Source organism: the organism of the source record quoted next, unplaced genomic scaffold (genome assembly GCF_019419815.1).
Source record: "Pyrus x bretschneideri cultivar Hongxiangsu unplaced genomic scaffold, Pyrus_bretschneideri_v1 Contig2, whole genome shotgun sequence".
NCBI lineage: Eukaryota > Viridiplantae > Streptophyta > Magnoliopsida > Rosales > Rosaceae > Pyrus > Pyrus x bretschneideri.
This window is the reverse complement of record NW_025999501.1, coordinates 6,021,455-6,048,893: the sequence shown is the minus strand read 5'-3', so window position 1 is coordinate 6,048,893 and position 27,439 is coordinate 6,021,455. Positions and strand designations below refer to the sequence as shown.

The 27,439-nt window shown below is 37.5% G+C and overlaps 1 protein-coding gene and 1 long non-coding RNA gene across 15 annotated transcripts; one reads left to right on the top strand and one right to left on the bottom strand.

Annotated features, from left to right (window-relative positions):
- Positions 1-2,516: 2,516 nt before the first annotated feature.
- LOC103956168 (G-type lectin S-receptor-like serine/threonine-protein kinase LECRK3) lies at positions 2,517-10,472 on the bottom strand. Of its 9 annotated transcripts, none has more exons than XR_007258031.1 (8): positions 9,811-10,472; positions 9,040-9,144; positions 8,410-8,533; positions 7,848-7,938; positions 7,513-7,747; positions 6,935-6,993; positions 6,726-6,833; positions 5,691-5,912 (listed from the first exon to the last, which is right to left on the bottom strand). XR_007258031.1 is itself a non-coding variant. In XM_018649639.2 (7 exons), the coding sequence occupies exon 7, from the start codon at positions 5,049-5,051 to the stop codon at positions 2,679-2,681; it is 2,373 nt and encodes a 790-aa protein (XP_018505155.2). In that variant the 5' UTR covers positions 5,052-5,216; positions 6,726-6,833; positions 7,513-7,747; positions 7,848-7,938; positions 8,410-8,533; positions 9,040-9,139; positions 9,811-9,850; the 3' UTR covers positions 2,517-2,678. The 9 variants fall into 9 exon arrangements, 3 of the variants coding, with proteins under 3 accessions (XP_018505155.2, XP_009366389.2, XP_009366390.2); XR_007258029.1 differs by lacking the exon at positions 5,691-5,912 and adding an exon at positions 5,927-6,106; XR_007258030.1 differs by lacking the exon at positions 5,691-5,912 and adding an exon at positions 6,149-6,580.
- An 8,167-nt stretch (positions 10,473-18,639) lies between these two features.
- On the top strand, positions 18,640-24,992 carry LOC103930722. Of its 6 annotated transcripts, XR_007257915.1 has the most exons (7): positions 18,641-19,854; positions 20,234-20,318; positions 20,478-20,538; positions 20,767-20,876; positions 21,333-21,481; positions 21,645-21,744; positions 24,850-24,990. It is a non-coding gene; the product is annotated as an uncharacterized LOC103930722 (long non-coding RNA). The 6 variants fall into 6 exon arrangements; XR_007257914.1 differs by having other exon boundaries at positions 18,640-19,854; positions 21,333-21,744; positions 24,850-24,992; XR_007257913.1 differs by lacking the exon at positions 24,850-24,990 and having other exon boundaries at positions 18,643-19,854; positions 21,645-21,927.
- Positions 24,993-27,439: the final 2,447 nt, after the last annotated feature.

Below are 27,439 nucleotides of genomic sequence, written 5' to 3'. Positions count from 1 at the left end.
ATATAGCTTTGTGATTAGTTGAGTTAAGCTTCGGTGATTATAGAGTAATGATGCAGCTGATATGCATCAACATTTCTATAGTTCTGGGTTTGATTTAGTTGATTACATTTATGTTTAAGTTGATAATCTTGTTATATAAACTCAGTGATCACTATTAACTTAATTTTATATAGTTCAATACTATGTGATTATGTATACTCAAGTGGGAGAATGTAAGAATTTGAGTAGACATATCATTATTTTGATATAAGTGTATTGATTAAGTTAATAGAGTTTTGTAACGGTAGGTTATATGAAACATTCAAAACAATAATGTAGTGGACTTATTGCAGTTAATTAAAACAGGCCCCACGTGTCTGAGTTTCAGTGCTTCTCTCAACATTTGGAAGAAGTCGGCTTTCAAGCATCAATGGCAGATTCTTCGCTGTTCATTTTCTTCAATGGACATTTATTTACTCATCTATGTTGATGACATTCTTGTCACAGGTAATAATCCATCTCAAGTCTCCACATTGATTCAACAATTGGGACAAAAATTTTCCATGAAGGACCTTGGGGTCTTACGTTATTTTTTGGGAATGGAAATTACGAGAACACTGATGGCCATGTATTTAACACAATCAAAATATATCCTGGACCTACTCAAACGTACTCAGATGGCTAATGCCAAACCATTGGCTACTCCCGCCTTCCCTGGACGCAAGCTTAGTATGTATGAGGGTGAACCCTTGGATGATGGAACAAATTTTCGAAGCGTTGTTGGGGCTCTCCAATACCTCTTATTCAGACGGCCTGACGTTGCTTTAGCTGTAAATCAAGTTTGTTAGTATATGCATTCACCCACCACTACACATTGGGCTGCAGTCAAGCGTATTCTTCGCTATTTGAAAGCCACTCATGATCGCGGTATAGTTTATAAACCCAGTTCATTGTCCTTAACAACCTTTGCAGATGTTAACTATGCTGGTGACCCAGATGATCGTCGGTCCACTGGTGGTCATTGCATTTTTCTAGGGGATAACTTAATCTCTTGGAGTTCTAAAAAACCAAGAGGTGTGTCTCGCTCAAGTACAGAGGCTGAGTATTGACAAATGGCCTATACCTTCGCCACTTTATCTTGGTTCAGACACATATTCCGTGAACTTCATCTTCCTCTCAATCCACCAAGATTGTGGTATGATAATGTCAGTGCACTGGCAGTAGCTTCCAATCCAATTTATCAGGCTTGTATGCGTCATGTGGAAGTTGATTATCATTATGTTAGAGAAAAAGTCATTCGAAATGAACTTGTTGTGGGATATGTTTCATCCGCTGACCAAATCGCAGATCTCTTAACAAAGGGCTATCTCATTTCCAAGCTTCTTGTTCATCAACACCCACTCAGCTTGCGGAGGCGTGATAAACCAAATATTCAGGATCTTTCTCCACGTCAGCAATGCATGGTAAAGGACTCTCCAAGTCAGCTACACAAGTTGGATACTCTTCAAACTCTTCAACAGATAGAAAGGGATCCCAATCCTTCCTTATCTAAAACTCCTGTGTAACTTAGTTTTGAATTTCAAATGTAATCAGATGATATGTTTATACTGTAACCAACCTTATCTTGTAATCTCTATACAATGAAGTCCATACCTCACTCATAATTAATTGAGTTGAGTTTATGCAATCAGTATTTACAACCCTAGCTTAAATTCTTTCAGTTTTGTTTTAAGCTTTGATGATTTATTGAAAATGAAATGGAAGAGAAAGTGAATCAGATGTTGCATCCTGATAGCATGTTTATGAAAGCATGGATGCCAAAATTATATTATTGGTATTTGGATTAATCAGAGGTATTATACACGAAAGTATGTAGTTAAGTGCATTGTTTTATTTTATTTTATTTTTTTTTTCCTGAAATGACCAGGTTAAGAGGGGAATGCAAGCAAATTAGTTTTACGATGATGCTGAATTTAAAGTGTGCTTCAAAAGTTAACATCTTACAACATTCAGCGGTCTAAAGGTTAGCAAAAACGTAAAAAATCTCAAGTTTATATGGTTCCTTGCGTGTTGGTAATCGCAGACAAATGAGGTTAATCCTTGAAAGTTACTGTGTTACAGTGAATTCAAGCTATGCATAAATGACTTTCCAGTTGCAACATTGTCTTTTCATGCCTTATGGGTGCTCGGGTACATAGATCAAAGCATAAAGGTTATCCCTAGTTATGGTTTACTGAAGCTGTCCGACTACTCTCAGGACTATTTTTGTTTTTCGAAATGAAAAATGACTCCCGAGCACTCTGTGAGTCTGTTGTCTGCAAAGTTTCATCCTGTTTTCTCATTTATGTAGAGTTATGCACTAAGCAGATGGATGGTATGCATGATAGAACTAAGTTGTTATTGATTTTGTATCATCTTTATATTTACAAGACATAACTAATGCACCTGACGTGTTGAAATTTTAGTCTTGGCCTCCTCTCTAGTTTTAGCGGTTCATTTTCCTTTAGAAGCAGCCTATAAACGTACAATTAGTCATAGAACTGAAAACCTCATGCATATCATTCATGATGACACAAACACTTACAGACAGTGAAGCTTGCGGTGAAAATCACCATGCTGCTTATTAGTTTTATTACATAAACTAAATGTAAGGTTTGATCAGTTTTCTGATCACTAAAGTACGTATCACTCACTCGACTTTAGATGGTGCTCAAAAAGGAAATTGGATTGGGAGGGATTGGGATGTCTACAGTTCCTTCAAGCATGAGTAAAACCTTCTTCGTAGAAGGACGCAACGACGGTTCATCCTGGATGCACCAAAGTCCAACTTTAAGCATCCTTTCAAATTGCCTTGTGTTGACCTCTTCTTCACCCACTAGTTTTCCAAGCTCGCCCGTCTCGAAACAATGGTAGGCTAATTCATCCAAAATAGCCTCCTCGTCGGGAAGACTCCAATCCACATTCCTTCGACAACATATGATCTCCAACAACACAACTCCGAAGCTGTAAACATCAGCTTTAACTGTTATTGGCATTTTCCTATGCCACTCTGGTGCAACATATCCCCTGGTTCCTCTGAATCCAGTTGTGGTTCTAGTTTGGTCTGCCTTAAGCAGCTTTGCCAATCCAAAGTCGGATATTTTCGGGCACATGTACTCATCCATCAGAATATTTTGGGGCTTTATGTCACAATGAATAATCTGCGTATCACACTCTTCGTGGAGGTAAAGAAATCCTCGCGCTATGTTGCGAGCAATTCTCATTCTTTCTTCCCAAGAAGGCTTCCCATCAGGCGTAAAGAGTACATCTGCAAGTGAGCCATTGCTCATGTACTCGTATACCAAAAGCCTTTTTGGTCCATCAAGACAGTACCCAAGCAGACGGACTAAATTCTTGTGATGGGTTTTCCCAATGACTTTCAGTTCAGTCTGAAATTCTTTTTCGCTTTCAGCTGCAACTTTCTCTAGTCGTTTGACAGCAACTCGCTTTTGGCTAGCCAAGATCACTCCTTTATAAACTATTCCCGACGCGCCTCTACCAACCTCTTCTGTAAAATTGTTGGTAATCTTCTCTAACTCTTCATAAGTATATGGTCGTAGAGAGATGTCCTCATTCAATTCAGAGTCAAGAATGGGAATATCCACTCTTCCATATGACCACGAATTATGTTTGCAAAACGCAACTACAGAAATCGCCACCAAAATAGATCCGAAAACAGTAAGTGAGAGACCAATAATCAGGATGTCAGTTCTACCTTTTCTTTTGCTTCTTTTTTCTGTGTCTGGAGTAGTTGTAGATGTAGCTACCTTGATGAGAGCTACGTTTGAAGCACCATCATCTCTTCTTCCATATCTCAAAGGAAGCTTCTGCTTTCTGCAGCTTGTACCATTGAAAATCGCGGCTTCACAATTACAGTCCTCCAAACAGGCTCGTTTGCAAGCTTCTCTGTCTGATAATGGCAAATCCACATACGAACTGTCTTCCCATATTGTGCTTTGCACTTCTTCCATGGTGTACGGGAAAGTTTCGTTTTTGTATTCGCAAACATCTGCAACTATCCTCCTACAGCCTGAAGTCTTATTTCCCAGGTTGGCAGATACGAATCCAGGAAGACATTTACACTCCACGTCAAGATCCATTGAGACACAATAACTATTTAATCCGCATATGCCTTTAGGGTCACACTTATCCTTGGAAGATTCCCACACAATTGACTTGCTCCCGTTGTCATTCAAATCATGCGAATACAATCGAAATATTCCATCCGCATCAATTCTCATAAGATAAATTGTTGCTTGATCAGCAGGAAGACCTCCATCTGTTATATTCTTGATATTCGAACTGGTATCATTTAGCAAGTAGAGATGGCCATCAGCACCAAAATTAAGTGTCACGTTCTTTCCTCTCCCATACGTACCAGATGCATAATAGGCATATGCAGGTGCGTCTGGAGTATTTACAGGGTATTGGACAAGGTTTCCATCGGCTTGCATTTTGAGGCGGAAAATGCCAGTTGAAGGATCAGATTCTGATTTAGCAGAGAACATCTCGCCCCCAGCAAACAGGCGCTGGCCCGGCAAAAGGGTGTCAGTTGGGTGCTCAAAACTTTGCCATACTATGTCTTGACGGGCATTGTATATCACAAAATTGCCCGAATCAAGCATGGAAGCCGAAGAACCAGAGGTATACTCTATCACGAAACTTTTTCCTTGTGTTGATTTCAAGGAAAACCCATCACTTGTGAAGTCCAAAGTAACATTGCCGGAGAGTGGAGGGTCGTCTCGGTTTGCAGTCCACACTATAGTTGTTTGGGGGATTCCAGCAAGAAATATCCCCACAGCATAGCCATTTCCTTGCTTGTAAAATCCAAAGGCGTATACACCAGAACGTGACAACCACGAGGAGTTGGTAGTTGGTGTTAAGGAAGATCCGCGGCCGATATTCGACTGCATTTGTTGTGCTTGAGCAACAACAAATGCCATGGCAAGAACAAAGAAAACCATAACAGGCATTGAATAAGATCTGATCAACGTGAGTTGAGAAAATTGTGGTTGCGGTATGAAGTTTCCCATTTTTGAGTTGCTTTAATATTAGAAAGATCAATGCTTGAAATGATTGATCTGTAGAAGTCAGTTTTTACTAATGGAATTTTACCCGCCAAGTCAAGTCGTTTCGTTTGGAGTACTCCCAGACTTTTCCAAGCTCCCCGTCTTATAGAAGGATCTTCAACTGGGGCCCTAGAGAGTAAATTTCACGGAGTAAATTTAACTGTTGCAAGAAAAATTAGTAGTAATACTGTAGAAAATGTGGGCAACAATCAAGTTGATTCTAAGCTACGGTGTGCTTCTTCGTGTGAATTACAAAGCGTAATTAGCGCACATAATCGAGAATCGAGTTGAGGTACCAAGTTTTTGTTGGGAAAAAACCTTTTAAAAAGGTCTAAATTTTGAATTTTGGTTGACAAAATTTAGACTTTAGCATCTATGCATGGAAGTTAGTCTAGCGGTTTTCTCTACATTTATTAGTCAGAGGTTTTCATGTTTAATTTATGTTCATAACAAGTTCGATACCAAATTATTATACTAACTAGAAATTAGACCCGCACGTTGCCTCAAAAACCAGCTGTTTCAGGCATAAATAAAACACATTTAAGTCGAATAAATTCAACACATTATGAACAAACAAAGGGATACATGAGTGAAAGAAATCGATAAGATAAGCAATTTCGCTTTCATATAGATTCAAGTGAGTTTGGCAGATAAACACATTGTACAATGAGTGGGAAGAAACTGAACGTCTTTGATTAGAAAGAGATGGTTTCCTAAAAAGTTTTGTTTCCTTAAGAAACAAAAGAAATATAAGCAACATGCAGTTCACACACATTTTGCCCTTGTAGTTAAGGTGGCAAAACATGTGTCCTACAGGGCAGACACCTATTTCAGCAGTTAATAAAAAACATAGAAAGTGTTCAGTACTTGTTCATGTAGCTAATTTTCCAAGCACAAATGTTCAAAGCCCAAAATATGCAGAAGCCCTGTTTCCATATGAAACAGAAGCAACATGCAGTTCACACATATTTTACCCCTGCAGTTAAGACAGCAAAATATATGTCCTGCATGCTAGGCACCTGTTTTAGCAGTCAACAAAAAACAGAAAAAGTGTTCCGTTCTTGTTCGAGCAGCTAAGTTGTCAAGTAAAATAAAAATATGAATGAAATACACTACAAATTGTATATTTTGTCTTTAAAATGCAATTCAAATCCGAAAGTAATAAAGATGGTAAACTGTAGTCGTGGGTGGCTGCGTCTATGGCTTGATAATTCACATTCTTCATCCTCCAATTTCTTGCAACAAATTTTAGTAATTACGAACGCCCCAAACTTACTAAAAGATTTTCAATAACCTTCTTGCAGGGTCCAAGAAGAACCAAACCATTTCAAGAACTCGCATTGCAAACATAATAGAACTAATTTAAATATGAAAACCCACAAATCACAATGCTCCTATCCAGTGAATCATCTTCATGGACCCCATCTTCTAAAATCGTAAAAGGCCTTTCTTTCTCCACTATTTGAATCTTACATTTCTTTTCTACTATTGATCTATGAAACCAAACTATCACTTAATTAAATCTCAAACACTTCCAACTAAATCTTAAATTAAATAGAGCTGTTCAATTATATTAAACTACACATATTAAACCACATATAGGGAGGGGGGAAGAGAGAAAAGAGAGAAAAGAGAGACCTGGAAATATCGGATCCTCAATACTGATGGGGCCATAATTCTGATTGGGTTTCAAAAGAGAAGTGTACACCAAATGCTATATCAGTGTTGTCGGATGCTGAAAAGTAACTGCAATCCAGGGAACCATTTCAAAGTTTCAAAAATTATAGAAAGAATCAGGGAAAATCTGTGATGGTGGAAAACATAAAAGCCAAACCAAAACTATAAACCTGTATTAGAGGTTTAATAAATCCAATGTTGAAACCCATTTAATAGTATTGTTCAAAACCTAAAAAAAGGATTGAACAGTCATGGTAGAGCGGAGGGAAAAGAAGAAGCAAGCCACTATAAAATTACAAGCACCGTCCAGCTGAGAACAAATATGTAATAAAAGTTGGCCACTTATTTGTAAGATGGAGAATATATTAAGGCATGTTCATGGATGCGGAGGCTAATGAATATTGTTAGATACTGGGTATGCATATCATTCATTTAGTAGATATAGAGGGTAGGAGAATGTAGTTTCAAAATTGAAGAAGACCACTTCCGAAGAAAAATATAATATAAATGTAAATTGCAAATATAAATCCAATTTTCAAACAAAATTCACTAATATAAATCTGAAATTTGAACTGTCTCCGTTTTCTATTAAAAGCCATTGTTTATCTTCTAGCCATCATACGTCTTAAACAATACCTTTTTATCAAAAAATTTAAAACCATTCATACTCATACCAATCAACTCTATCATGCTCAAACCAGTTCGGTCTAATACGTAACAAAAAAGTTGTACTTTATATTTACTATACCATGACTCCTTTTTCCCTTGGTGAAGTCAACATCGTCTCACCAACTGACCATTATTTTGCAACAGTTAAAATCTACCCCACGGGATCTTGCCACTGGTGGAGCAGCTTCTGCCACTGTAAAAAGCATCGCTTCCTCTCGCTCCATCCTTTACCAAATTGTTGGAACCGACGCTCATATCTAGTGGTTTAGGAGCTGATTGTTTTGCATTTTTTGCAACCCAGTCTTCCCTCATACCTGAAAGTTCCCAAGAAAGTTAAAAGCAGAAAGAAATAATAACCCATACATGCTCCACGTTGCACATAAAGCTCATAATTAATTTTAGAAAACAACTTACTTGGCACGAATAAATTTCTCAGTCCCACTTCTGTCAAAATTTGGTGGCAATTCTTTTTCCTAATAACTGTTTCCCTTTTCATTACTCATGACTACACAAAAGTACATAGAGAGTTAACTAACAGGATAATGAATCAGAACATAGTAGTTGGTGAGAAAAGATTAAAAACGCACGAAGCAAGAATGTGAACGCTGAACCCTAAACCCTATATGAATACTATTAGACCATTCCTAACATGCATAATAGTTTTGACAACATGAGGACATTGAGGACAAACTTCAACACTCATGAAATCTTATAAAATTGCATTGTTTGATAAGAATCAATTATGTTTGGTTCCTTCTTGTTGAGGGAGATGTTACAACCAACTCAGCTAGAGAGTCATTCCTACAACAACATCAGCCTATGCAAAATACGACATATGCACATACTATGCCATATATATATATATATATATATATATATTTTTTGTAGGCTGAGCTGATATGATATTTACCATGAGAAATTAAATGAAATTTAAATAAGCTTCAAAGAGAAGAGAAGGCAGCAGCTAATATCTTACCAGTTGATAAGGTACCCATGTTTAGACAGCAAGCAACACCATCTTTAAGATAGTTTGGCAGTTAACCAAATGGAATTCCCCATAATTTTGACAAAAACGGTAAGAAGAGACATATAAATAGTGCCTGTAATTCACATTTACAAAAGATATTGGCTTTCATTAGGTGAGCTCAATTTCAGGACACCAAAAATATAATTTGAAAGGCCATCAATTTGTATGCCTTTTTCAAGAATGCCTGACAGATTGGGGAAGCATAGAAGAGGAATAAAACATTATTAGGCATAAGCAACATGATGGAAACATTGCAGTACACATTGATATGCAAGGTGCAAGACACATGAGAACTGTTCTCCAAATATAGTCCTTACAAAGAGTTAATTAGACCGGTACAATGATACACAAAGAAAGACAAGAAAGAAGTGGGAGAACATTTATCGTCAAAGAAATTATGTGATAATCAACCATAGAATGCATTTCCCTGCATGTAGGCATTTCATTCAAGAAGGTAATTCATGCTCCTGCATGTTATCAAATGTTAATGAAACTGGAAAGACATAACGAATTAAAGTAATGCAACTTAACAAAAACAAAGACATCTGGGCTGTTCAAGAAATAAAATCAAAACATTACCTCAAGAGTTCGATGAAACCTAGATATATTGTCAAGGGCGATTCTGGGGGAATACTTGATATAGAAATATGGCTCAAATCCATGAAAACGGCACCAAACACTGTCCTAGGATGATGCGACAACTTATCAAAGTCAGAAAATGCATTATCTCAGTTTATATTAGTTTAGTTTAGTTTGGTAGCATATATGATCCCCGTGCAGCAACATAGAATACTTAGTAAAAGTTGCATTTCTGAGAACAAATAACCAACATGCTTGACTGAAAAAACAATGCAGATGCTTTAGTAATACAAAATTACAGTTTTATTTAGGTTTCTCAGTCACCAACCAAACATTGTCATAGCAGAAAAACAACCCTAAAAGAAATTATGAGCACAAACTAACCTTTCATTGTTAACATCACTAATTACTGTGTGAAGCTTAATTACCTAACTACTCCTTATATAAGTCCATATATATATATATATATATATATATATATATATCAGTATGATGTTTTCAGATAACCTACTAGGCATGATACAGACCCAGAGGTTATGGATGCACTGTTTAGTTTAGAGATTCGAACAAAACACATCTTCAACATAAAGATACTTAATATAAGCCGATAAAATTAGTAGTCTTTAATTGAAATCAAGCAAGATGGTATCTTCTCCAATATTCAATCACATATTCAATCTAAACAACATGGCTAATATTCATAACATTTTAAAATCCTCTTAGCAGCAGAACATAAACATAAAAATCCTACAGAAAGACAAAGCAGCATACCAGTTCTCTATCTTGTATGCTGTTTTCATGTGGATCTTCCTAACTCATCCCAAAAAAACCGTGCACATAGGTCACCTGCAAGCATCATCCCACAACCAAAAATTAGACAGAACCAAGGAATGCATAAGGAACCCAGAAATGGGAAAAAAAATCAACCAACAGAGGAATGAGAAGCAAACACCAGAAAATTTTGAAGAAGCACAGAAATGAGCACGGTGAAACCCAAAAATCGAATGATGATTCTAACAAAGCAAAAGGAAAACAAAACAATAAACAATTATTTTGAAACGGTGCATAACCTATTGAATCAGAGGGAAAAACCGAAAACCCATACCCTGCCATATACCCCTCTGACTCTCTCCTGACTGACCCTGCGCACTAACCCATTAATTAATCCCAAAAAATGCACACAGCCATGCTTTCTCCTCTCTGTCTATCTCTATCTCCCTATCCATCTCTCTCTATAAAATCACAAATCCCCCAAAACCGGACCTAACGTACTAAACAATCAGAAAATCCAAGGCAACATTAAAGAATACAATTTAAAAAAGAAACTTATCTTTGGATTTGAGGCATGCAGCGCAAGATCCGGCACACTCCACTCTCAGTAGGGTTTGTTGATGACCCCTACCCGTCTCCCTGAAATCCCGACGACCCATGTGGTCTTCTCTGACCATACCCACCCTCCCATCTGCATCAACAGTGCCGAGACCCCTACCCCTCCCCCTCGCTCTCCTTCCATCGCCATCTCTCTCTCTCTCTCCCCCTTCCCTCGCAGACCCTCCCCGAAACCCTAATTGAACAGCAGCAAATGATAACTGCCCGCTGACCTCCTATCTCGCCCAAAACCGAGAGGACAAAATTGACCTTCACAATAGACCATCTCCACCATTGGATTGTAACCTTTGATGGCAAAAACGTAATTAAATAATTTGGACCTTACTGAGGGTCGGGCTTCCCAGCTAAGAGCAACTCAGAGCCCTTCCCCAGGCTATTCACTATTCAATCCACCTGATAAACAGTAACTGCCTTTAATGAACAGTAATCGCCTTTTGCATCTCTACAGTTACACTTCAATAACCTTGGCAATAGACAATAAAATATTAGTATTTTTTTATTTATAAAATAATACAAAATAATTTTTAATTTTTTTCCTTTTTTTTCCCTATTCCTAATCCTTTTCATTTTCATTTTTTTTTCCTATTCCTTAACCATTTCATTTGACCGTTTCTTCACCTACCCTCTGTCTCATTTCCAATCTCACATGTTGATGCCCTATCTTAATGGTTGTCATGAAATCATAACAAATAACATCACAAAAAGCCAACAAGTGGCAAAATTAAAAAAAAAAAAAAAAAAAAAAAAAAAGGAAAATTTGATCTCTCATCTGCCCCTCAACCAGAAAACGAGAGAAAGGAACCTAGAAGCTCTTCTCTCTTTCTCTAGCAAGAAGCAAGCCATAGTTGATGGCTGTCAAGATACGATATCAACTGGTATGTCATTGATCCTCACTTTTTTTTTTCTCTCTCTCTCCCTCTCTCTCTCTCTCTCTTCCTCTCAACCGATGCAACCTTTCTCTCTCATTTCTGAAACCTCTCTTTCTCTCTACAGCTCCGAGAGCTCTCTCCTTCCTCTTCTTCGAAACCAAAGCAAATCAAACTAACAAACTTTGAAATCTCAATCCCCTTGATGAGAGGAACTCGAATATATCCTTGCATGCATCATCAGAGCACCATTTGGGTGATCCACCATTGAAGCCGAGGGCTTCAAGCTTCCATTGCTCAAACCCAAATGAGGTTATTGCCCTACTTCAATTGCTTGAGTTATTCTCTGGTTTTTTTTTTCTTTCTTGTTTGATTTCTTGTTTAATTTAATTTTTTGAAATTGATTATGCATAGTTGATGTTTTTCGTTCGAATTGAGGGTTTCGGATGGGGAGATGTCAAGCTCAGCACATGCACTGATGCTGCACATCAGCCATACGTCACACAGCCCTCAGGCTCTCGGGCGAGCAATTCCTGCCGGGCCTCTCCCTCGGGCCTGCTCGGGCTCCCTCGCCGGCACACGCTGGACCACCTCCCTCGAGCTATCTGGCCCTGTTTGAGAGCCAGTCCATCGGGCTATTGCCCACGGTGGAACTGCTCTAAGGCCAACGCATCGGGCTGATGACCCAAAACCAACAGAAATACCAATGGCATGGTTGTAATTAATCTAAAATTCATATCAAAACACTATTCATTTCTACAGTACCAATTCCAAACCTTTCTTTAGACTAAAGTAATGTCACAATATGTGGTTTAGCCTAATCAAACAAAAACAACAGACGTAATTAAACAAGAGTGTGCCACTGAAGAAATTTTTCAGGTGTTCAATAATTAAGTGGGTACTTCATGTGCCATAAAATAAGTAAAACAATACTAAAAATATATTATTTTCTCCAATTGCAGTATTTTCCAAAAGAGATGTCAAAAATCATACGTGGACTGTTTTGACAAAAAAAATGTGGTTTTTTTATTCCAAATGAAATGCCAAAATTCTACATGAAATGTCATTCTCCACTTTGCTCCCAATTTTGAAGCCAACGTCAAAACCTTTTTCTTTTATTTTTAATGTTGAGTCCACATATTTCTTTATTTTTATTCGCTTATTAATTATTTTATTATTAAACTATGACCCACTTAATTTATAAATAACTAGAAAATATTTTAATTTGACATTTCTATTCGATTGTGAAACTTTACAAAATATTATTATATTATTGGCATTTGGATTAATCAGAGGTATTCGGATCTTTCCTTCTCTCTCCAATTGGTTTCCATGTAATAATTGTCCTAAAATTTCAATAGGGCATTTCTGCTCACCACTTTCAAATGGTGGTAATGCTCGCCACCCTATTTATCACAGTTAGATTTGTTTGAATTTTAAGATTTGTGCATGTCCACTACACGAATTTCGAAATTCAAACTCATCTAACGATGATAAATATGGTGGTTTGCATTACCACCACTTGAAGGTGGTGAACAAAATGTGAACAAAATGCTCCCAAATTTGAATCACTGGGTTTGTCTTTCCGTTTTTTTCCCAAAAAATGAAAGAAAAAAAAAATTAAGTTGAAGTTTTAACATATCTAACACAATTATAACATAAGCATTATCTATTCTAAAACTAAGGAGGGATTTATGTAACAACCCTCCCGGAATTTACGAAACAGAAGGGCATTTTCGTAATTTCACTAGTTGGGTTAGATATTTTGAAATGTTATGTTTTAGGTCTTAATTGGTGTGCCAAGGGGCCCACCCTTTTTGGTTGTCTCCGGGCCCACTCTCTCCTTTTTCTCTTTTCCCTCCTCCTTCTTCCTGTGGACCACATCAATCTCTTCTCTTTTCTCTTCTCTCTTTTCTCTCATCACTCTCTCTAACCTCTCTCTCTCTCTAGGAAAGCACACAAACACAACAACAACAGCAGCTGTTGCACACCACCATCCCTCACCCTCTATGTGAACCCCACGAACCCAGAAACGGCGAGGGAACTCATCCCCAGTTTTCCCGCGAGACTCGTGTGTTTGCAGGTATTTTCTGGCCATCTCCGACCACCTTTTAGCTTCCAAATAATAATATTTCTTTCGTCTTAAGCTTCATCTTGACATATTATGGGTCCGATTTGGCTAAGAAATGAGGAAGTTATAACCTTTCAAAATTTACCTAGTTTCTGACGACCTCTACCACTTTCGAAGCGATTTTCGACCAAACCATGGCAAGTTAGCCGCCGTGCAAGGTACATTTCTCTTCATCTCATTGAGTACTACAACTTTGGTTTTTGAATCACTCAATTTGGTTAAGTATCAAAGAAGTTATAAATGTTTGAAGTTGTGCCCATAAATCGGCCAAACTTTGGCCTGAAACCTAGTCGACCAAATCCTCCCAACCTAGATCCAAACCTAGGTTGGAACCTGACCCAACCTTGAAGCCTAACCCAGATCCCTTGGGCTAAGCTGCCAAGCCCAAACCCTAGCCCAAGCCCAATTGCCCAAGCCTAAACCTACTAAGCCTAAACCCAAACCCAAGCCTAAACCCAAACCCAAGCCCAAACCCAAGACCCAGACCTATTGACTTTGACCCGACCTTTTGACTTTGGGTTGCCTTTTCCGGGTTTCGGTTGGGAACCCTCCTAGACTAAGTTTGACGTCCTGAATTCGTTTTCAAAGTCCGTTTTCCCAAATTCAATCATTTTAGTGGTGTTTTATTAATTGGACCCTTTATGTGCTTAGGTGCATTTATTGTGGTGTTTCTGTATTCGTTAGTTGCACGGCTCTTCGATGACGAAGTATTTATGAGTGGACCCCTTCTAAAATGCATGATTTTACTATTAGAAATGCATACATGAAAGGTATGATTTAATGGTTACATTTTGTAAAAGATTTATGAGTAAATTAGATTTACGGTTATTGATATATCATGCTTTACTGAGAATATTTTGGAATACCATACTTTATCGATTTTTACGTTCTTTGTAGCATATATGATTAATGGCTATATACTATGAAGATGTTTTAAGATATGATGTTTGAGCTACTGAGCTTCATTGAGATATATGTACTTATGTTTGGAAATATTTTGTTCAATGAGTTTTGTGCTTATCTAGTGGTCACTGTTTTGCTTACAGGCGATGATACTTATATTGGCTTCGGCTGGGGGTTGTAGTGCCTACGGGTGGAAGATATTTATATGGCTTCGGTCGGAAGAGTTTTATATGCCTTCAGGCGGGAGATGATACCATTATTTAGCACACCATATATGATATATGTTTTATGAAGTTTTATGGCATGCTAGGGTTTTTGGAAAACCTATTACTTAATATGCTATATGAGTTTTCATAAACTTTGGAGGTTAGTACATTGTTGAATAACTATGTTAATTATATACCAACTTGGTCCACTCATGTTTTACTTTGCACCCTCTCGGGACTTAGAATCGAGGTGTATTGTCACTTGATTTTGTCTTATATACACTACTGCCACCAAATTTGTGGCTAGGTTGGGGTTTGGGCTGCTCCTATTTTTTTCATAGGCTTCGTTGATTTCAGGTAAAAGCCCAGTGCTCAGTTGGTCAATGACATTTTTGCCCATCAAAGGTTAAAATCTGAAGCTAGGGGTGATGTGTTGGGAATGGCAATTTTGTCCTCTGCGTTTTGAGTGAATTGGGGGTAGGTTTGGTTTCATTGTCATTCGACGAGGATTTCGAGGTGGAAAAGGATCCTCGCCAGATCTTTTTCATGGGAATCCCATGATCGTGTCCGTTCATCGTACATCGTGCAATCAAAAATCATTTGAAATTCAAAATTATTAAATATAAATAATACTTAACGAAAACTGACTATATGATGTACGATGAATGAACACGGTCATGACATCCCCCCGAATCTCTGAGGTAGAGATAGACAGACAGACAGAAAGATCGCGATAGAGGAAGGATTTGTGCGATTTACAGAGAGAAAGATTGAGGTCTGTTGAAGAGAGAGAGTTATGGTCCAATTCTGTAAAGATGGAAATGCAATGGGACAAAGTAGTTTTAGTATGGAAATATAATAAGTTGGGGTTTAATAGCATTTTAGTAAGTTGAGGGGATAATTTTAATATGCTTGTTTGTATTGCTGAGTCAGCACTCACATGCTTTGTGAGTTTGTTATAAGCCCTCAAACTTGGAGGTAACGGTTAGAAATGAAAAAGAATTGAATTCTCCCTCTCTCCCTCCCTCTCTCTCTTTCTCTATAATCCTCCATTTCTCTGTAAGTCCTACATAATTTAGCACCATCTCAACTACATGATTTGCAACTTCTCATTGCAAACTTTGAAGACTTGTTTGGAATACTCTTTCAGCTACCTCATTCAAGGCTGCATGATCACCATATTCCATTGGTGTATGGTGCTAAACCTCCAAACATATGGCCTTATCATTATGGTTCCTTGCAAAAGAATGAAATTGAGAAGGCTGTCCAAGAATTGCTTACTAGAGGGTTTATTCGACCAAGTCACAACCGTTTTTCATTTCCTGTCCTTTTGGTGAAGAAGAATGAAGGAACTTGGCGCATGTGCATTGATTATAGAGAACTCAATACACTGACCCTCAAGGATAAATATCTTATTCCTTTGATTGATGACTTACTTGATGAGCTTTATGGTGCTACCCATTTCTCTAAGCTTGATCTTAGGTCGGGATACCACCAGATTCTAATACACTAGATTCTAAGCTTGTTCAAGCCTCACGTGAGAAAATTTGTCTTGGTGTTCTTTGACGATTTGCTGATCTATAGTAAAAGTTGGGAGGAACATATGCAACATCTTAAGACTGTTTTCCAAATTCTGCAACTCAACCAACTATTCCTCAAGAAATCTAAATGTTCTCTGGGCCAAAGAAGGGCAGAGTACTTGGGGCATATAGTCTCTAGTGATGGAGTGGAAGTTGATCCAGCTAAATTACAACAATCAAGGAATGACCTATACCATAGACAATCAAGTAATTGAGGGGGATCCTTGGATTGACAGGTTACTACAGGAAGTTCATACCTGGCTATAGTAGTATATGTCAACCTTTGTATAATCTCACAAAGAATGATGGATTTCAATGGAATAGTGAAGCCACTGCAACTTTTGAAAAGCTTAAGTTTACCATAGCCTCTCCACAAGTGTTAACTTTACCAGACTTCACTAAAACTTTTGAGAATGAGTGTAATGCCTCAGGGGAAGGAATAAGTGTTATGCTACAACAGGATAAGAGGCCAATTGCATTTGCTAGCCAGACATTAGAACCAAGGAACCAAGCCTTGTCTGCTTATGAGAAGGAATTAATTGCAATTGTTTATGCAGTTAAAAAGTGGCAGAATTATCTTTAAGGTAGGTACTTTGTGATTAGAACTGACCACCATAGTCTCAAATATTTCTTAAGTCAAAAAGCTAGCACTCCCTTCCAACAAAAATGGGTCTCTAAGCTCTTTGGGTTCGATTATGAGATACACTATAAGGCTCGACATGAGTATGTGGTAGTTGATGCATTGTCCAAAATGCAAGGAATGTCCACAAGAAAAGACTTGGGTGCCATTTCCTTATTGGAGAAGACTTGGGTGCCATTTCCTTATTGGAGTGTTTCTATATTTCTTATCCTTATGGAGGCTGGTTAGATGACATTCGGAGGTACAATGAGAAGGATGAGTAGGTTATACAGAGGACTAGATAAGTGTTGGATAGTTGAACTTCTACCAATGGTAATTCACCACTTACTAAGTTCTCTTTTGTGAATGGTTTCCTGTGCTATAAAGGGAGAATAATGTTGAGTCCAGATTATGAATGGAAGAGTAAGATCATGGCTGAGTTCCACTCCACTCCTGCTGGTGGTCATCAAGGGGTTTTAAAATGCTATCAAAGGTTGAAGAAGAAATTTTATTGGCAGGGTATGAAGAAAGACGTAAAGCATTTTATCTCTAATTGTCACATTTGCCAACAATAAAAGTATGAAACCACTTATCCAGCTGGTTTATTGCAGCCTCTACCCATTCCCACTAAAGTCTGGACCGATATAAGTATGGACTTCATAAGTGGATTACCTCCTTGCAAGGGTAAATCAGTGATTATGGTGGTTGTTGATCGATTATCTAAGTATGCACACTTTGTAGCCCTCTCTTATCGCTATAGTGCTGCTGGTGTTGCATAGTTGTTTGTGGACCATATTTTCAAGCTGTATAGTATGCCACAAACTATTATGAGTGACAGGGATCCTATCTTTTTGAGTGCTTTCTGGAAAGATTTTTTTTCAACTGCAGAATTCTAAACTGTGTATAAGTTCGGGGTATCACCCCCAAAGTGATGCCCAAACTAAAGTGCTCAATAGGTGCTTGGAGACCTATCTCAGGTGCTTTGTAAGGGGGACAACCTCAAAATTGGGTGAAGTGGCTTGCTTGGGTAGAGAGGTGTTTCAACACCTCTTACCACATAACTACTAAGACTACCCTTTTGAATTGGTTTATGGCTATCCACCTCCCCATTTGGCAGCTTATGAGTTGGGCACTACTCGAGTTGACTTAGTTGAACAAAGCCTACTTGAAAGGGATAAAATGCTAAATGTCCTTAAATCCAATCTGGAGTTAGCTCAGAATCGTATAAAGGTTCAAGTGGACAAAAAGAGGTGCGAAATGCAGTTTGGAGTTGGGGAATTGGTCTATTAGAAGTTGGTCCCTTATTAGCTACAATCATTGGTGCCACATAGCTATCATAAACTGCAACCTAAATACTATGGTCCCTATGAAGTGATGGAGAAAATCAGAGAAATGGATTATAAACTCAAACTACCTAAGGGCAGCAAAATTCACCCGGTGTTTCATGTGAGTTATCTTAAGAAGCAAGTGGGAACTGACATTGTAGTGCAGCCAACATTACCTTACCCCTTGGAAGATGGATTAGCACAACATGTACCTGAAGGAATTCTAGCTCGAAGAGTTTATAAGAAAGGCAAGGCAGTTGGAGTCCAATTGTTAACAATGGCTTGGTAGGAAAACAACTAAGGCTACTTGGGAGGACTTTGATGAGTTTCATTCAAAATTTCCAGATTTTCACTTTGAGACCTTGTGGACAAGGTTCTTGAAGGAGAGGGCATTGTTATGATCCAATTCTGTAAGGATGAAAAATGCAATGGGACAAAGTCGTTTTAGTGTGGAAATATAATAGGTTGGGGTTTAGTAGTATTTTAGTAAGTTGAGGGGATAGTTTTAGTATGCTTGTTTGTATTGCTGAGTCCACTCACATGCTTTATGAGCTTGTTATAAGCCCTCGAATGTGGAGGCAACGGTTATAAATGAAAAAGAATTGAATACTCCCTCTCTCCCTCACGCCCTCTATCTTTCTCTGTAATCCTCCATTACTCAGGTCAAGGTCGAACCCAAATTTTGGGTGCTAACAGAGAGATAATATAGGAGGATTTCTGCAAGTGATTTTAGGGATTTGCAGAGTGAGAGATAGGACAACGGGCGATAAAGAGAGAGGTGTAGGTTGAGGTGCGGGTTTAGGGTTGGTTATTTCCGCACATAACAAACCCTAATCCCCTTTTTAGTAAATTGAATTAGTACTAGCTGAACAGGAGTTACTCTCTGCAACTCTTCTCCCACAGGCCTGAACCTCAACTATGGAGAGAAGCTTGCTTCTCTTCTTCTCCCCATTTAAAACCCCATCTCTCTTTCTCCTCTTCTTCTTCTTCCTCAAAACTGAATTAGTTTTATTTTTTTTATTTTTTTTATCCCACTTGCTCAAAACTGAATTTTTTGTTGTGTGAATATATATGTGAACATATAATATCAGCATTTCGAGTGAATCGAATTCATTTCAAATTTTCTTAAATTTATTGATTGTCAGATGACATAGTTAACAGCTTCTGTGTTTTAAAACAATTGAATGTGAGATTTACATAATTAAATAGTCAATTGGAAAATTGAAATGAGATGTTAGTTTTACCTTACTGATTTCTTTGTTGGGTTTATTACTGCTCAATGTTAAAACCTGACAATTGTTTTTGGGCAAGTGGTGATCGGCCCGCCTGGGTTAGGAAAGACCACTTACTACAATGGCATGTCTGAGTTCCTCCAGCTCATCAGAAAGTAGAAAATTTCACTCTGAATTCTAGGTTTTCAAGTTTTTCCATGGCTTCAATTTTGGTTTTTGAATCTGCCTGAAATATTTACAATGGCAATTTGTTGTTTTGGTATGCAAAAAAGTTGTTGTGGTAAATCTGGATCATGCCACCGATGGATTGCCGTATCCTTTTCGGGGTTTTATGTTTTTCATGTTTGTTGTTTGTAATTTGTAATGTTGCATTGCATTCCAATGTCGAATGTTGAGGGTAATAAAGTAGAGCTACTGGTCCACCTTCTTTCATTTGGTGCTTTCAACATTGAATTTTTTAACCCTACTCATTCCGCTTAGTTTTTATTTGATTTGGATTTTGCAGTTCAAAGCCGATTTGGGGATTTTGAAATGCTGGACGCTGGGCCAGTTACGCCACAACAGGTACTTCAATTTCAATGCCAAGACTCTGCATTTCTTTTCCGTAATTTTGATCTTCTACTGATTTTGATTGAATTCCAAGAAATTTTTTATTTGCTTAGTTTAATTTGTAGTTGTTCAATTGTTATGAAGATTTGTGACTGTATGAATTATTGGTTTCTGATTTTTGTTGAACAATATGAAATTGCTTTGTGTTTTAAGTTCTTGATCCGAAGAAAGTTGCGATATTTCGTAATGGCATTGCTGTTTGTAGTGGTTGTTCAGATTACCGTGTCATTTTATTTATGAACACTAAGTATTTGATGATTTGCTTCTGAAATGAAATATTTGTTTATGCACACCAAGTGTTTGATGATTTGCTTCTGAAATGAAAATGAATCAGAACCATGGAGGATGATATCATAGTGGATCCAGTGGAGTCTCCAGAGATTGTTGATGATCCATACCAAACTATGTGAGTTTTCAAGGTACATAATCACTCACCATATCCTTTTCCACTTACTAGGATTTTTTTAATTTGAACTTTTTTCTTCAGTTTGATTCAAATTAATTTTTTTTATTTTCCTTTAAATAATTTGGAATTAGGCCTTTTATTTTGTGCGTTTTCTCTGTTACTTCATCCTCAGTTGAAAAGTGGAAGTCCGAACTTTTAGCTCAGAGGAAAACCCTTGGTTGAATCAAATACTGGTATGGTCCCTCACATGAGAAAAAAACTTCCAAATTTTTTTTCCTTAAAATTTTTGTTTTTGTTAATTTTTTTTCTTTCCACAAATTGTAGTTTTTCTTTCTTGCATTTGTCTGCTACCCTCCACAATGAACGACCTGCTAAAGCTAATGTATTTGGTTTGAAAAGAACAAGACTAATTTTGTCATTAGTATCTGCATTTTCACATCAATGTAAACTGACTGATGCAGAAGAGCTAGCCAATTTAACATCAGCGGATATGAGGGAATCTGATTTCAGTGGTTCAACTTTCAATGGTGCGTACATGGAGAAAGCTGTCACATATAAGGCAAACTTTGACGTAAGAACTTCACACTGTACAAATAGATACTAAAAGGTGAATGAAGCATAAATAGCTTTGGCTACCTATCCTCCAGTATATATCATGGGATCACCCAAAAGACAAAAACCCACCTTCATTGTCAGTTCATTTCCATACAAGTCATCCCGGATTGTTAAGCATTTAGGCCATGCTTAATATGAAGGATTAGATTACACTTGAAGGATTAAGAAGGGGTTGATGTCTAAAGTGTATCCCTAATCTTATCCCCACTAATCCCTTTAAAAATTGTAAGCAGACATATTGAAATTTATGTATATAAACTTTTTTATAAGAACAAATGCAAATTAGAATCATACCTGGGTCAACATACTGGTAGTATATAATTGAACGACGCTAAAGGTTAATTATGAACTTAGACTATGTGCCGAAAGAAAGTTGCTCATTACTTGCGTTTAATTTATTTTGTTTGTTCAGGGAAGAGCACGGTGGCGTGTGCTTTGGGTGGGAGTTTGTACCGCAGGGGAAGCTGTCGTACATTCTTGATGGGGACAATGTCAGGCATGGCTTGAATTGCGACCTTGGTTTTAAAGCAGAACATAGTGCAGAGAACATTGGTAGGATTGGTATGTATGTGTATGCCTCTATTTAGATTAACCAAACCCTCTTTTTAGATTAACTATGGCTTTCTGCTTCATTATGTGTTCATGAAACTAATCTCTGCAGTTCTTCAATTCATCTGGGGTATTTGTGATTTTGAACAACACTAAAATTATTTATGGGTTATAGGAACCACGGGTTAGGAAAATGGGTCCAAATTCAAAGCTGCATTTTCTTCCTTCAAAATAAGAAGAAAAAACTTCCTCAGCTCCATATTTCAGCACCTCAGGTATATTTGTGTTCTAAAGCCTTCTATTTCTTTCTGTTTCTTCAGAGCTATTATTTTACCCATATGTTATTTGTATAGTGAAAGATTGGATTTCATATGCCTCAGTACTTATGGTTTTGTACAATACAAACTTGAGCTTATTGATCCAAGTGGCTAGAACAGTATACTCAACCAATTTCATATCCTCTTGGCCGAATGAGATTATAATTCTTGCCACTAAGAAAATTACTTCATATAATAGCAATGTGTTGGTGTGTGGCATGCTCTAATTAGGGATACTTTTGGGTTATAAGAAAGCCAGAGAGAGAGAGAGAGAGAGCGTCACATATTTGTTTTTTTGGATTTGGTTAATGTTTCAATCGTAAAGGTGATTACGGAATGAAAGCTGAGGATACACTGACACGCCCCAACCCCGATATCCCTAAATATCAAGATAGGCACGTGTTAGCCGACACCTAATGGTGACGAAGTCATTAAAAACATGCATACAGATAAAATATGTAATTAGAAGGAGATACACTAGCGTAGAATCGTGTTCAGAGCATACAATTAGTGAAGAATAATATGAAGGAATTATAATAAAAAGGGTACGAACCAAGGAATGGAACCTACATAGAGGAGTCTCGAAGATGCCTAAGCGAAAATGCCCTGATTTTGGGATTGAGTGCCTCGAATCTAACTCCTATGGGGGTGCAAAAACAGAAAAGGTGAGTGGACCAAAGTTTATAATAATAATAATAAGAAAACCATTTTCTTTATGAACATACTAACCTTTTGTTTTGAAAACATATATAATACTATATAATAGGTTTTTTTGAAAACCCTAGCATGCCATGAAATCATTCATAAAATAAATATGAGTAAAATCATGCTTAATAACGGTGCAATCATCGCCCAAAGGCAAATCCATAAATCTCATCAATATTGTACTCTCTAAGAGTATCATAGTCGTCCAAAGGTAGTACCTGTCCCTCACCAAAGGTGAAGCTGTACGACACTGAGTTAAGCCAGTGAAGAAACATGGGAGGCCCCATCACCTGAAGGTGAAGTTGTACAACTCCGGTTACGTCGGAAAAGAAATATATAGCACCACACACCAAGACTAGCCGTGGCTAGTGAAGCTATCCGACACTACTTTTGCCAGTGAAGCTGGGGGTATATCATATATCATATCTTACTCCTCATCAACTGTGTCCTATGGCCTTAGACGTCATAATACTCATGTTGTGTGGATGTGTTGTATGATAGCCTGATAGATAGCACTGAAAACATATCTCAAAAGCTCTCATCAAATCCAGAGCTCAAAAGCTCAAAGCCTCAACACATAAATCCATGATAATTCACATTTGTAAATTCATAGAATTCCATAGATGAAAATCCCATAATTCATAACTCATATTCGGAAATCGTAATATAAATCATATTCATAATCCATAGAGTTTCATATATTAAAATCTAATAATTCATAACCTTTCGTAAAACTCAAGTGTGATAAATCATAAATATCTCATAAACTGTAAATATAGAAATCTGGAAAATAATATATAAAACATATTCAAATCATGAAGTGTGAAATGCATGCTAGGCTAATATTTTATAAAAATATGTAAGTTTAGAAGGGGTTCACTCACATATATTTTGTTGCCCATGAATCGCTCGAGCTAGCGAGGATTGAGTCATTTTCCACAGATACACCTAACCACAATTAGGGACCATTTAGTAAAACTCTACACAAACGTTAGAATTTGGGAAAACAAACGGCGGATTTGGATTCGGCACGTTGAAAAACCTAAGGTGGGACCTCAGGTTTCCCCCCATGCGCTGCCACGAGGTGGTGGCCTAGAAGGCCACGCACCGCTGCACATGGCGGCTGACAGCCCCGACTCGCCGGAAAATTCAACAACTCCAAACATTCCCAAATTTTACAAGAATGAAGATCTCAATGAGAGGAACAACTTTCATACAGGGGCCGAAGTCCAATTCGGCCAAGAAGTGGCTTGAAAATGCCTCAAAAAGGCTGGGTGGCTGGAAATTGAGAACCTCGTCGATCCTTTGTCAGAGGTCCGATGATTGTGATTCCGGTCAAGTTTTACTCCTTAAAGGGAAGGCTGCCAACCCTAGGTGGTGCGCCACATTGATTGATGCTGGAAAGATTGATCTCCATTTTAGGGTTCGCGAGGAGCACCGAGTTTCTCGTGCTTAAATCTTCATAAATAGTGATCAAAAGGTGGAATTAAAGGTAATGGTTCGACTGGGTTCATGGTACCAGTCCCGTCGTCAACGGTGGCCGAAATAGGGAGATAAGGTCAAGTCGGGTTAGCGGGTCAAAGAGAGGTTCGAATTCCCTCATTCTCTCATCCCTTTATTTCCCCTCCTTGCTCTTTCATCTGATTGGTCAGTCTTTCTTCTCCTATTTCCCGATTGGGCAGCACTCCCTTCCTTCTCTCCTCATCTTTCCATCACAACCACATACATGGCTCCATCTCCTTGCTCTAGCAAAATCTGGAGCCTTCCAGATTTATGGTCAAATGACCATTTTGCCCATAACTTTGTTCGCCTAACTTCTTCGTTATAACTCCAAATTACGTTCCGCTTGCACCCACACATCCGTAATGCTGAGTACTATAAGAATATGCCAAGGAAATGGATCTTAGGTGACATGACAAGATGGTCAACAAAAGTCAACACATTAGCCTCGAAGGGCTAATTTCACATTTTAAAATTATAAAAACCATAATAATTGAGGGCGGTCGTTACGTACACAAAGGATATGTGTAGTTTGGAATTTGTAAGTTACAAGCTTTGGGAAAGTAAGCATTTGTAGTTGTCTAATGACATGGTCAAAGAGTTGTCCACCTAATAGTTTACTCTACAATGGCTGTCAACGGATATTGTAGTCTCATTCCGTGGGAGAAATTTCAAAGTAAGATGTTAATGTCTGAAACAAGCCTATGTTGAAATTTATTTCACTGTTTTGTTTTTCGTATGAAATATTTATTGTTGAAATTTTGTTGGTGCTTTGTTTTATAAAAGATTCAGGATGGGGATTATTTAACTTTCATTGATTGGCATCGTTTAAAGATTTGTTTGTGCTTTTGTTTATAGGATCAACTTGGGAAAGAACAAAGGAGAGCACAAGCATTATCAATTTATTTGCTATAGTATTGCAGGCTTGCAGCTATCTGCACGACTCCAACAAGCCACACCAGCTTATAATGGGCTTGCACACATGTAAGGCTCCCTCTTCCTCTTTCCCTCTTTCCCATTTTTTTCTTACAAGTTTCGAGTTAACATCAATTTGTACATCAATGAAATAGGAGTAGCTAGATTTTGAGCAACTCCTTATATGTATGTAGAGTTGTCAACAACTATTATATACTTTATATAAAAACTTTGTACATGTTTTTTATAAATAATTTTTGGGTAAATTACACTTTCATACCTCAGGTTTGGGGTCTATTTCAATTCCTTACAACATCTTCAAAACATTTCACTTTCATACCTTAAGTATTATTTTATTTCAAAATAATACATCCGTTACATTTTCCATCCATTGATCCGTTAAGTGCTGACGTTGCCGCCACATATATGCCAAGTGGTTGCCAAATGTCTGCCACGTGGCAAAAAAAAAATGATTTTTTAGTTTCTTTTTAAAAAACCTGAATTTTCTCAAAAAAAAAAAAAAAAGCAAAAATTTGAAACCCATCCCTAAACCTGCAAGAAGAGGAAGAGGAAGAGGAAGAAGGAGGGGAAAAAAAATAGTGCTTGAACCTGCCTCCACCCCAACCCACCCCCCCCCCCCCAACAACGTGAATCCACCCAAACCATGACCTCCATATTTTTGAGATTTTCAGTGTGGGTAAGTTTCGAAAATACTTTGAGATGGAGAGTTTGAGTTTGAGATGATTGTTGGACTGATTTTGTGGTAGATCCACCTAATATTGGGTGGGATTTTTGGGGGTGGGTGATGAGGGACTTTTTGGGAGGGGTGAAGGGGGATGGAAGAAAGGGGTGGCTTAGGTGGGATTTTGGGGTGGGTGATGATGGATGGGAGAAGGGGGTGGGTCGGGGAAGACGATTTTTGGGTTTTTTTTTTTTTTTTTTTTTTAAGTTTTCCCTCATCTTCTTCTTTTTCTTTTCTTCTTCTTCTAGGTTGTAGGTTTTTGGGGGTGGGGACGGGGGAGGAGGGGGACGAACTGGGTTTGACCTTTTTTTTTCTCTCCTTTTCTTCTTCTTCTTCTTCTTCTTCTTCGTCTTGTTGTTGCTGCTGCAGGTTCAGGGATGTGGGGGTGGTTGTGGGGAGATGGGATGGGATGGGTTTCATTTTTTTTTTTCTTTTTTCCCTCCCTTCTTCTTCTTGCAAGTTTAGGGATGTAAGGGGTGCAAGTTTAGTGATGGGTTTCAAATAATTTTTTTTTTAAAGAAAATTCAGGCTTTTTAAAAAGAAATTAATTTTATTTTTTTGGCCACGTGGCAAACATTTGGCAGTTACGTGTCATATATGTGGCAACCACGTTAGCACTTAACAGATCAATGAATGGAAAATGTAACGGATGTATTATTTTGAAATAAAATAGTACTTAAGGTATGAAAGTGAAATGTTTTGAAGATGTTGTAAGGAATTGAAATAGACCTTAAACCTGAGGTATGAAAGTATAATTTGCCCATAATTTTTACGTAATTACGCACAATGGTTACAACACATTTAATTCCCCATTCTAACACATATACAATGCTTATAATCCATTTGGCTTTCCTGCGGCAACACACTGGCTAAATCTCTAGTTCCAACTAGAATCAAAGACATCTAGTTGATTGAGAATTGTAAAATTGTTGTACTCTCTTTTCAAAGGAATGAAATGAAATGAACATTTTATCGTCTCAAGTTGTGTTCCTCTTTCCGATTTTCTGTTCAATTCATTCAATTTTCTCCGTTTGTGTAGTCAGACTCATATATATATTTCTGGGTTTTTGTGTTGTCGCAAAATTATCCGAGTGTGTAGTCACGTGACCTTCTCAAACCATATTCTTTCTACAATTTCCTTGAATAAAGATTGATGAAAAAGTATGAAATACTTGTAATTATTTAGGGTCGGTTTGGTATGCTATTTGAAAATTTTTATCGTTTCTCAAAATATTTTTTGAAAACAATTCTCTTTAAGACTAAAAAACTTGATTGGTTTGCAATTTAAAAATTTTAAATCTTACAATGTAAACTCGAAAAAGAGATCTAAAAAGAGGAGGTCGCATAAGAGGGAGAAAGAGAAAGGAGGAAAAAAAAAGTAAGAGATGGTTGAAGGAAAGAGAAAGAAGCGAGAGCATCAGACGAGATAGAGAGGAAGAGGAGTAAGAGAAAGAACCAAGAGAATGAAGAGAAGATTGGAGGAGAAACGAAAAAGGTCAAAAAAAAAAAAAGGAGAGAGAAAGAAGAAAAGAGAGATAGATTTGGAGTGAGAGGGGAGGAGGGAGAGAAAAGAAATGAATGAATTTAAGTTTAAAAATTCTAAAATCTCACTTTTTATATTTTTATAGAATAGATTATATTTTTTAGTTAATCTTGAGTTCAGTTATTGAAAATAATCATACCAAACAAGTTTTTAAGGTCTAAAACTTAATAATTGTTTTTGAATTCAAAAAATTAGATTCAAGTAGAGTACCAAAGAAGTCCTTAGTTATTACGAATTTGAAGAAATCT

What these genes read in the sequence shown, in the direction of transcription:
- LOC103956168 (XM_009368115.3), bottom strand. Translation starts at nt 5,051, where the DNA reads ATGGGAAACTTCATACCGCAACCACAATTTTCTCAACTCACGTTGATC.